The 12,308-nt window shown below is 37.0% G+C and overlaps 2 protein-coding genes and 1 long non-coding RNA gene across 3 annotated transcripts; 1 reads left to right on the top strand and 2 right to left on the bottom strand.

Moving 5' to 3' along the window:
* Window positions 1-410: 410 nt before the first annotated feature.
* LOC113281418 (protein YIPF6 homolog) lies at window positions 411-3,327 on the bottom strand. The gene is made up of 4 exons (XM_026530148.1): window positions 3,163-3,327; window positions 2,417-2,990; window positions 1,534-1,608; window positions 411-946 (listed from the first exon to the last, which is right to left on the bottom strand). Exons 2-4 carry the CDS (start codon window positions 2,945-2,947, stop codon window positions 686-688), a joined length of 867 nt encoding a protein of 288 aa, XP_026385933.1. The 5' UTR covers window positions 2,948-2,990; window positions 3,163-3,327; the 3' UTR covers window positions 411-685.
* Window positions 3,328-5,198: 1,871 nt separating this feature from the next.
* LOC113281413 lies at window positions 5,199-8,352 on the top strand. The gene is made up of 5 exons (XR_003326138.1): window positions 5,199-5,436; window positions 6,035-6,105; window positions 6,335-6,388; window positions 6,581-6,686; window positions 7,859-8,352. It is a non-coding gene; the product is annotated as an uncharacterized LOC113281413 (long non-coding RNA).
* Window positions 8,353-8,452: 100 nt separating this feature from the next.
* Window positions 8,453-9,601, bottom strand: LOC113359506. Its single transcript, XM_026603138.1, has one exon. The coding sequence runs from the start codon at window positions 9,599-9,601 to the stop codon at window positions 8,453-8,455; it is 1,149 nt and encodes a 382-aa protein (XP_026458923.1).
* Between the last annotated feature and the right edge of the window lie 2,707 nt (window positions 9,602-12,308).

The following is a 12,308-nucleotide window of genomic DNA, read 5'->3' as shown; positions in this document are numbered from 1 at the left end:
AACCTACCGTTCAATGTTCAACGCTCCTGGAATCCACCTTTTCTGCATTCTAGTTTAGTATTAAGTACCCACCAAGCTTTGCTACCCCTTTCCTAGTTTAGTGTTAAGTACCCACCGAGCCTTCCTACCCCTTTCCAGTACTTAAAATTCCTCCCGAATCTCGTAAAGCATACTCTCAATGTAAAACATGTTCTTCATGAAGGGATTAGAAAACTTTCATCCCTTGGCAACATGGTTTCACAACTCAGGGCTGACTCAGTTATCCCCCAAACCTAGCTGATAACTTTGAGGTGTGTGCGACAAGAACCTCAAACTTCCTTCTTGCAAAGAAGAAAGGCATCCTAATTTTGACTACTCCAACCTTCTCCATTACTCTGTCTGAATGTTTATGGTTATAATGTCATATGAAGTTTAATGACCAAAATCCATTTTACTCCAATTACTACAAAAACGAAATAGGATATGATCCATGTGATAAGACACAGCCCTATAGAACTACTATTAAAATGATATTTTGAGTCTCCAAATATTTAAGTGTATGGTCAAAAAATTGTAGTAAGAAACAAGAAGTCCACACATAAGAAGCAAAATGCTGAACACTTGCTCGTCCACCTTCTGCAAGTGCGCTTTGTTTGCCTGTTGATGAGATCAAATATGCATGTGTTCTACCTTTCATCGAGTGTTCTTAATCGATAGCAATTATTAGAAAACCAACAGAGACATACATGAGGAAGACTGGGTAAAGAGCAAGTGCTTTTCTTCTTGGGTTGACAGCTGAACTCATGAATGGATAGGCAGCCCAGGAGCTCCACGCCAATGTTACACACACCACAACCACCTTTAGTATGACATTGTCTTTCAACATGCAGATTAGGGCTCCAATATCCAGAGGGAACAGACAGTAACCAAGAAGGCTGAGACTCTGGAAAAAGATTATGTGCCCACCCTAAACAAATAAACCATGAAACATCGTAAGTGGTTTAAAGACGTACCAAAACAAGCAAACTCCAAAACTATAATTGTATAGAAATAGTTGAGTTTCCTAGTCACAATGAAGTGCAAAGTTCACACAGGTTTGTAATTGCAAAGTTAACTGGGTAGGCATTGTCAACAATTGATAAACATCACCTTGTTAAGTGAAGGTAAAGTCAAAAGACACTAAAGAGTTGATATCGGTGGGTGCTTACAGCCCAATTCAGTTTACAACAAATCCTTCTTAATCAGCAAACAAATGATCTCCTGAAAACACCTGTGTCATGCGTTGTAAGGTTTCGAGGGAAACCTTGGGCAATTTGTCAATAAGAAACTCAAACATTCTTCTTCGAGGCAACCATCAATTAATCAAACACATTAGATCTTTTAGAATTTCAGGAAGAGACAATTAATTTCCTTCTTCTAATCTAAGATTAGACGCAAAAAAGAAAATTATATGAGTGGGGTGAAATGCATAAGATCCAACCAAGTGCAGAGGCAACAACACAACTCATACACAATTAATAATGCATATTCACACAGACCAAGTTATCTACTTACCAAAAGCAGGACATTCAATGTCAGAATTATAGCTCCAGCTGCCAGAAGCGCAAAAGCAACAGCGAAAACCTCTGACTGGAAGATAATCAACAGTAAAAAGAACTTAGTAATGAATTTGAATCATAACTAAAAATAAAATTCTCATTCTCTAAAAATTCCAAACCACTTGAAACAAAGCAATGAAATAGAAAATGCTGATTCTGCTTCATTTCCACAGACTCAAAGGACAATGCTGTGAAATCACACTTGATTTATCATGAATCCCAACTATACTTAAAGAGATGATATTCATCAGATCTGCAAGTTGTCTAGAGCAGCCCTGCCAGTGATACTCTAAGTTGTATGGTACTATGGCTCAACCGAAAATTTAAGTAAGACCTCCAAATTGAACTTAACAGACGTAGACTTAAGGGGATCCCAGTAATTGCATTACATCTTAAATAGTAATGGTGTGCGCACAATCAGAAGAACGGCATCAACATTGACAGACTTAGGATTTGGAATGCTCTACCAAAATTATTTGTTATCCACAAAAGTATTTCACTTGTCAAATCTATCTTCGCATTACATTCATAGATTTTTCTTAATCTATTCCTTCGGATATAGAAACAAAACATTAAACTATCATCAATAGCAGAATATTTACAAACACAATAGTATAACAAACTAGGCAGATTATTATCATTCATTATTGCCTTGGAAAATCATCCAACCATAAATCCACATTTACATATAATTTAAAGATATAAATCAAATGTTACAAGCAAAATGCAATGGTTTTCTCAACATATTGACTGTACAGAACAAGAAGGATCCTTAAAATAATTATCCGTTAAAATTCAAAAAAGAATATACACAAGAATGATAAAGTCGTTCTACTGACCTTCTTGACAGATGCAGACCAAGACAAAACAAGACCAAGAAAGACAATGAAGAAAAATGGCCCCCAAAGATCCCAATCTCTCAAAGCTTTCCCAGGGTCTTCACGATTAGGATTTGGAAACACAACAAGCTTCAAATTACTAACAATCCTTGACAAATCTCTCTTCACAGTATCCCAAACTGGTTCAGTAAGTGTATTCGGTGGAGAACCAAATCCACTGGAACCAATATTTCCACGACCCCCAGCATTGGAATTAGCATTAACAGCAGGTGGTAAAGCAGGTGGCACAGGAATACTAGTCTGAACAGGTTTTTGAAAAACTGGTAGCTTTTGTTGTTGTTGAATGTTTGATTTTATAAATGGAGATGATGAAATAGGAATTGACGCCCTAGGTGGACTTGGTGGTCTAGCTGGTAATACAGTTGCTGGCCCAGATTGAACACTAGCATGAATCAGATTTTCTATCTCATCGATGTCTGATTGTGATGACGGATGTAGCGGTACTGTATCATTATGAGACATATGAGACATTTTTCCCTTTCTCAGCGTTAGATCTAACAAATTTGGTTTAGATCTGAATTAAACAAGACACGGATTAGATTAGATGTCTAAAAAAAACAGATCTAATATGAATTTGGGGGAATTTTCATTCTAATCAAGAACGATAAAAACCTAATTTGAGAAAGTAAAATTAAAACTAAAAAAACATGCAGAGAAGTGTAATAAAACGAAACCCTATAAATTACCAGGAAGAGGATATTAGGGTCTGATTGGATGAAGAGGTTGTTGAGAAGATGGACACATTGAAGCTCGATTTATTTCTTCTTCTTCTTCTTCTTTCCCTCTCTATTTTTATTTTTTTACGCACCCAAATAGAAACGTCGAAGGGAAGAAAGGTAACTTGACTCACTACCCGAGGACGATGTCTTCTTTGGTTTTAGACTGTTAGATGTACAATCTAAATTCTAAGATCTTCTTCGATCCCAGGGTTCTCAGATGCTCACATTGTTCTCATCACGGGTTCTTTTTCGTTTTTTTTTTTCTTTTTGAAGCATGAATAATATATTTAGATTACTACGGGGCTATTACATGAGGGTATCAAGATTTATCAGTTACAACATCATATTGGAGCAGAGTGTGAATAACAGTCTTCGGATAGAGGTTGCATCGCTGGGGAATGTTGGAGTCGAAGTCGAAGATCGAATGACCTTCGATCAATGCTTTCCATAAGAAAAGCTGTAATTTTGATGGACAAACTAGTGTCCACAGGAATTTAGTTGATGGGAGAGGGGTTCGATGATATCGAAGGAAGTTGCTAGACAGGCATTTGCATCCATATGTTGAGGAGTTCTACCCGAATGATATCTTTCCATCTCTTGTTTTTTCAGTTTGATCCATCTCTTTTAAATGTGCCTTTAGCTCCGATTGTTGCTTGAAGAAATCTCCGAACAGTGTCCTTGAATGATCCGGTGCAAGAAAAATACAACTCGAGAACAGAACTAATAATATTACTACTAGAGGTACTACTACTATTAGACATAAAAGAAATACGAACAATTAAGCTGATGCAGACAGACTCAAACAAGACTAACCTAAAAGGACATACTAAACCTAATACAATACTAACAAATGCAGAATATAAAGATAACTCGGTTACAAAAGTCTGGATTGGTATCCACCCCATAGAGATGCATGTTAAGGCATATAGATAGTTGTTAGTCTGTGATATTTGAAACTTAAAATCTGCAATGAAGTTTTTGAAAATTGATCATGATCATTATTGGTATGAGTTTACTGCGACGGTGCTGCTGTTGTAAAAGATTAGATATTTTATATATATTCAGGTTTAAATATGGCTCTTGAAGTGAAATAGAAGGCTGGCTCTTGAAGTGAAATAGATAGTTGGCTCTTGAAGAGATATAAATGGGTGTTTAATGATTGCACAATGGAAAATACTGGATCTAAATATGTTATAATCTCAATTTTCCGCAAGCAAACAAACTATAACAAAATACAGGACAAATAATGTGTAGTTGATTGCAAAATCCTCATGAAATAGGGATAAGTCAGACATGTTTAAGAAAATACCCATAGCTGCAACTAAAATAAGGTCCAAAATATTAGACTTCTAGAACTCAATCCAGATCAGAAAGATTCAAACTTAAACAAAAACAAACGAAAGTGCAAAACAATTATCTTCACTGGCAAAATTTCGGGAAAACACCAAAGATGAACATGCGATTTTTTTGTATTTTTTGTATTTTTTTAAAATCGAGAAAAACAGGGACAATCATGAACCATTTCGGTTTTGTTTTGATCAGAATCACGGGGTTTACCTATTGAGTCAATTAAACACTTTGCAGAAGGAGTAGAACGACCCACTTACACTTTTATTTCACCTGTATCTCACACTTTAGACACTATTTTTTTTTTAAATGGTACCTCATTTGAAGATAATATATCAGGAATATGTTTGGCTTACCATCTACCATTTTGAAAATTAACCGTTGAAAATCAATAAATCTCAACTGTTAAAATTAAAATTGGTAGATAGTGAGATTGGTATTTTGGAACGTGTTCATTTTTTGCGGATATGTAAAACTCTGTAAGACGAGCATATTCCAAAAAAACTTGTGGAAATTGTATAAATATCTCTCATTTTGATGGGCTTCACAAATACCTTCGTCATACAATGGATATACCCCTCCTCATCCCTAATCCTATTAGGGTCCATTAACGGGATTTCTTCTTTCCATATTTACCCCGCGTCACAAGTATTCGTTTTCATTCTTTTCTCTCGAGATCGAAATTCTCTCTCTCTCTTTCCGACTAAAGCCACCACCACTATCGCTTCCTCCGCGGCTGCAAATAGATTCAAAAACACCTCCTCCGCCGTCACCTCCGCCACTGCAAATAGATTCATGAATCAATGGATAACCCAAGAACTCAAATCTATTTGTGATTCAGATTCATATTCCAGATTCGATATCGGATTCCTTTCTGTGAATCAATCGAATTAGGTTATCACCATCACCTCCACCTCGAATTATCACTGTTTCTCCGTCGTCTTTCATTGTATAAATTACTTTTTATTTAATCGTTCTTAGTGTCAGAAATTTATTTTTCTTTTCCAGCATGTGTTGTTGGTACTGATTTTGTTGATCGATTGAGAAACAATTGATCCTGGTGGTGTTGATGGTGGAGGAGGCAGTGGTAGTGAAGTGAAATGAAAATTTTGGATCTAACTTTCAATTCGAGATTTCTTAAAAAACCTAAAAGATTGATAGGATTCAACATCAACACTATTAATTTATCTATAGAGTTCGTCTCGTCTTCATACGTCTCACTTATTATTTATGAATGTTCAGATTTGATCTCCTTTATAAGGTTACAGTAGCAACATTTACCTAGTGAACATCTTATTGAATTAGGTGAAGTAATGATTAAAGTTTTGATTATTATTGTCATGTATGATCTGTGTGTGTTGTATTTGTCTCTGGGGGTTCATTGAATTTCAGTAAGACCCATTTTTGTTCAACTTTTTTTTGACTACTCAGGTTAACATAAAATTTTGAAAGGTAGAGTTGTACGTAATGGTTTACTTGTTTGTGATTCCAGGAAGTCCATTATAATCAGCAGGGATTGTTGCTTTTAGAAGGTCAAGGAATCTATCGGTTGGGAGAAAATTGGTAAGATTTAATGGAGTGGTTAATGAGTATGATTTATCTTCCATTGACAATGCAATACCCAGGAAAAATGTGGGGAGAAATTGCCAGATTTATTGCGCACTGCAGAAAATCTGTGTTTGACCCTAGCAAGATACATTTACTTTAGAATCCATGTTTCTTCTTCAATTTACCTGTATTTATACTCTAGTTTCACTAAAGAGTTGTACTTGTTCTTTGTTTCTCAACACAGGTATCAAGTTCAATCGGGTGATGCAATTTGGATGGTACCATTTGTACCATAGTGGTACGTACTGCTCACCGATCCACTGCGACCAGTGTCCACAATTTGTGTAGTGCTATACTTTTGAGTTGGTAATATTGATTAGTGCACGTTTGCACTAAGTTAGTTTCTTTGGGTATTATTTGAATTTACGCGTTATGTGTGGCACTCTCTATTTTTCAGACAATTGATAATTTTGGGTTGGGCATTTATCAGGGGCGGCAACTGACCGTGGTGGAGCATCCTTAACTTTGATTTGTTTTACCGTCTTTTTCGATAAAAGGAAGCTACACCATGAGTTACGGCAAGGAAGACAAGTAAGGTTAGTCATTACGCTTTCATTTCTAATTATTCCGTTTCTAATTATTCCGTTCATTTTCAATGATTGTGTTGTAAGATTGTAGTGAGTTGTACTTGTATCCTATAGATGTTCATCACCTTCCTCATAGTGCTGTAAAATTGGTTATTGCGTGGGATTTAACACTCCTTATACTTGGAAGTCTGCATCTTTGCAAGTAATAAAACAACTGTTCCCACGTTCCCTGGGATTATACTATTTTGATATTCAATAAACATAATCATTATTTAGTGATTACTTTTTGCTTGTTCTCTTTTACGAGTCTAATCTGAGGTTTAATTTATATCCTTAGTTTAATATGAAATATGCTAAAGATGTACGCCATCTTAACCACTAATTTAGGGACGCACCCTTCGGATATCTCGGTGTTTTCCCTTTTTCTTATATGCTGGGTACTTCTTGACGCGTTTGAATCTTTTGCTTGTTGAAAGGAACTAACACTGTTTGGGGGATTTTGCATTTGTATCTGTGATTAGCCTTGCATTTATTGTTTCAACAATTCCATTTTACTTGAATAGTGTGAAATTAAACTACAAAAACGTTGAAGTAGCTTTATTAGAACTTGTGGTGTAATGGTATCACTACTGATTTTAGTCAGAAAATACGTGTTCGATTCACGTCAGGTTCACTAATTTTAGTACATTAATTTTTGGGGTCAACTTTGGTTGTTGACACCATATTTTGGGATCAACTTTGGTTGTTGATACCATACATAATCTGAACATTTTCTGAGTTTTAATTTTGGGGATCAACTTTGGTTGTTGACGTCATATTATTTATTTATTTTATTTTATGATTTTTATATTCGGGATCAACTTCGGTTGTTGACACAATATTTTGGGGATCAACTTTGGTTGTTGATACCAATTCTTTTTTTCTGAATTTTTATTTTGGGATCAACTTTTGTTGTTGACACCATATTATTTTTCTTCTTAGTTTTAGATTTTGTTTTTGCGGATCAATTTCGGTTGTTGACACCTTATTATTTTATTTTCTGATTTTTGTTTTTGGGATCAACTTCGGTTGATGACACAATCTTTTTCTTCTTATTTTCCGATTTTTGTTTGGGGATCAACTTCGATTGTTGACATCGTTTTTTTCTTATTATTTTCTTTTTGTTTTTGGGATCAATTTAGGTTGTTGACACCACTGGCGGCGGTGGTGATGGCGGGCTGGTGGTGGCGGTGGCGGCAAAGGACTGGCGGTGGTGGTGGCGGCGGCGGCGACGGACTGGTGGTGGTGGTGGTGATTGATATGTGGTGGAGCTAGCGGTGGCGGTGGCGGTGGTGGAATAGTAGTTGAATGTTGGTGGTGGTGGTGATTGATATGTGGTGGAGCTAGTGGCGGTGGTTGTGGAATGGTGGTGGATATGTGATGGAGCTAGTGGTGGTGGCGTGGTGGATGAAGTGGTAGAATTTTTTTTGTTGTATTTTGAAATAAAGAAATATATTTTATGAATGAGGGTATTAAGGTAATCTATTTTTAAAGGGATAAGATTTTTAAATGATACGAGTATATTTATTGTTGAATAAGGGTATATTTGTTGGGTATCAAAACTAGGGGTATAGAATTAATGTACCCAAAAAGCTTAACTTCAAATACAATGCCGTCTAAATTTTGTTAAGAAAAATGTCACCCAAAATATGATTTTTGGTAAATCCAAAATGTATTAATAAATACTATCAAATGTTACAACAGAAAAGAGGCAGAGAATGCCCAAAATTTACAAACTAATCAAATCTAAAATTAGATACATTTGGTAATTCAATTGAGGAAATAAAATCAGGTCTTCCATCATAACTCATGCCTTCACCATCATTCAACAGGCAACCTCTCTTGGCCATCTTGTTTGCAGCAAAATTAGCTTCTTTATATGTATGCACAAAACGAATTGTGTTATATCTAGCTCTCACAGCAACCCATCTCTGTCTTAGAAACAACGAAACTACACCAATATCACTCGAGTACGCCAAAACAGCACCCATAAAGTCAGTATGAATACAAATATTTCTAACCTCAAACTTCAAAGTCCATTTCAACCCCACAATAACACAAAAAAGTTTAGCTAAATAGTTAGTTTGAATACCAAAACCAACACTCATAGCACCCAAAACGTTAGCACCTGCATCTCGAACAACCACTCCGGCACCTGCTCTTCCCGGACTTCCCCTACCCGCACCATCACAAAAAAGCATCAATTCATCATGATTTGGAGGAATCCAAAAGCATTCTTTGGGATGCATCACTTTAACTCTCCTATGTTGCACTCTAAAGAAAGATAGCACCCTAAGATCGTCTTGATTATTAAACATATCACCCTTCAACCTTCTCAAATACTCATGACTCTGATTGAAAACCTTCTTGTGAAAAAATTGCCAACTGACTTTTGAATTACCATAAACATAGATATTCCGTGTCATCCATAACTCCGAACGAATTACAGGTATAGACAGCAACCAAACATCCTTGAACATACGACTCTTCCCTTTAGCTTGTTTATATGCAGTTGTGAGGTTTTGGTGTGGATTGAGACCAAAAATTTCAGAAATCCAACGCCATGCCCTTATTGCAAAATCACAAGACCATAAAACATGCTCCAACGTTTCCTCTTCTCTGTTATACAAACAACATTTGTTAACCACCTGAAATTTAAATCTACTTCGTACCTTGTCTAAAGTCGCACAATCACCTCTTAATAACTTCCAATTTCTTGCAACAAGAGATGGATGAATAGAATGTCTCCATAACAAATTTGCCCCCTCCAGTTTTGGATATTTCTTACGAAGTAAATCCTTAGCTGAAATAATCGTGAGATTCCCTTTAAAATCGGGCTTCCAAACCTTATCCTCGCCTCCTAACGGCCTTGGTACATTCTCCATATCCACGCCAGCAGTTCAAATGTTCTGGAAAGCAATGTCCGTGAAATGTCATTCCCCATCCAACAACATCTCACTAACCCTTACCGTCCTATCCATATTTTCCACACCATGAATCAAAATATAAAGAGGTTGACCTGCCATCACCTATCAACACCCTTGTATTAAACTGAACCTCATCATAAACCCAACGGCAGCCAGGGAGAATAGAAGATTTAATGTACCCAACGAAATGCCCAGGCCGGGGAAAAAATTTAGCACATAAAAATTTAGCCCAAACCTTTTTTGAAGTACAAATATTCCAACATAACTTCATAAGCATAGCTTTGTTCATCACCCTCATTTGAATAATACCAGACCACCTTCTTCATAAGGAGCACAAACCTTATCATAAGCAACAACAAAGGATCTACTCACCTACGAATCACCAGACCATAAGAAATTATGAATGGAAACCTCACATTGATGGATAAATTTCCTTGGCCACTTGTAAACAACCATATTATGAATAAAATAGCTTGGAATCACTGACTTGACCAGCACCACCTTATCTTGAAAATAAAGCATCCTTCCCTTCCAACCTGCAAGTTGTTCTTATTTTCTCAACCACATTAGCAATATGGTGATATCGAACAGCACCTGGCATAAATTTAACACCTAAATACCAATCCGGCAAAGTGGTAACAGGCATCCCCAAAAATTCAGCAATAGTTATTCTTCTCCTCAAAGATCCACCACCATAATAGAGTTTGCTCTTTTCACGACTAACCACATGGCCCGAAGCACGTTGATACAAACCCAACATATTAACCAGATTTCTCAAACTCTTCATGTTACCCTTACAAAATATCGTAATATCATCAGCAAAAAATAAATGAGTAGGGGAAATACCTTTTATGGTGACCATAGTTGTCATGTTACCCTCATGAAAGAGCGTCGTGATATCTCTGCTTAAGACATCCTCAACCAACCCAAAAATCAAAGGTGATAAAGGATCACCCTGACGAAGACCTTTATCGATACTGAAAAACCTTCAGGGCTACCGTTGACAAGAACTGAAATTCTAGCAGACTTCAAAATCTGTAAAATCCAGTCACACAAATTCTTCGAGAAACCATACCTTCTAAAAACCTCTAAGACAAAAGTCTAACTAACAATATCAAATGCCTGAGTGATATCTAGTTTCAACCTTACATTACCTTCCTTACACTTAATATATATCTCATTCACCATCTCCGAAGCAAAACTAATATTTTTATGGATATTCATACCTTTCATAAATGCCACCTGCTCCTCTGAAACCAATTTATCCAAAAAACTACCGAGACGAGTAGCTAAGATCTTATTAAAAATCTTAAAAAAGAAATTACTAAGACCAATTGGCCTGAAGTTTCTAAGAGTATTCACACCTCTCTCTTTAGGAAAGATCATAAGAAGACTATAATTCACTCCATGAGGAATAAATTTATTGGTCCAACAAAACAAGATAACACTTACCAAATCAACCAGGATAATCTCCCAACAATGCCTATAGAAGAAACCAACAAACCCATCCGTACCAGGCGCGTTGTCAGCTCCCAAATCAAAACTTGTTGCTGGGATTTCCTCAATAGAAAGTAATTGATCCATTCTAGTAGTCTCCTCCGTTGAAATGCTATCATTTTCCACGTTAAAAAGAGTTTCAACTGGAACTGAATCCTCTCCATTAAATATCGCCTCATAATAATTGACTAAGGTCACGAATCTGATCACAATCAGTTATCGTAACCCCAATAGCATCCAACAACTCCCAAATAATATTAACACCCTTACTAAAACCAAATGGTGGTTGTTGATGGGTGATTTTGATTTTGGTTCTACCCGTCCTAGACCCACCAAGTGACCTCACTTTACTAGGAATTGTAAGAGAGAGAGTTGTCTTTCCATTGTACCTTTTCCTTTCTTATATAGACTTTCCTAAAAGTCCCTCCTTTTATGACATCATGACACATGTCCCAAACCTCCTTAATTACCTGTAATACCATTTCTTAACATAACCTCCTCCCCATTCATTAATCCCTTCCTTGTCCTTCTTTCCCCATGGGTCTTTTCCATTGGACTTGGGCTCAGTACCCAAGTCCCCACATCTCATACTAGGCTTACCACCCCCCACCCCCCCTTAAGGGCACCCCGAACCCGTTAAAGGGTATTATTTTTCATGTATCAACATTAGTCCCCTGACTATTGGGTTAATTGAGAAATAACCCAGTAGTCATAAGATTTCCTTTAGCGCCTCTTCTCTTTTTTTGTTCGGGGACCAAGGGTGGGAGTTCCCTCCCCTTACATTAACTCCACGATTTCGGGCAACGTTTGATCTTCCACATCGTGTAAACCTTTCCTCTTCCTTTTTTAGTTTCTGGCGGTTACTGTTCCCATTCTGTAACTGCCACGTTCGGATTTCAGGACCTTTATATATAGACCCCCTGATCCACTCTCCCTTCATCTCTTCTTTTACAGTCCTCCTCTTCCTCTCATTCTTAACACTCATACACGCTCCATGTCCAATAATTCTACCAGTAGCAGCTCATCTGATGAATCTGACAAGTCTGAAGGAATAATGAGCGCGGGTTTCGAAGAAGCCGAGTATACAAAGCAGGAGGAGATTCTGCTACCCCCTCTGGTGGATGGTCGGTCGTATACAATCGCAGAGTTCACCAGCGGCCCTGATCTA

This window comes from Papaver somniferum, chromosome 1, assembly GCF_003573695.1.
Source record: "Papaver somniferum cultivar HN1 chromosome 1, ASM357369v1, whole genome shotgun sequence".
Classification (NCBI taxonomy): Eukaryota; Viridiplantae; Streptophyta; class Magnoliopsida; order Ranunculales; family Papaveraceae; genus Papaver; species Papaver somniferum.
The sequence above is the reverse complement of the archived record's forward strand: the minus strand, read 5'-3'. Positions and strand labels throughout refer to the sequence as shown.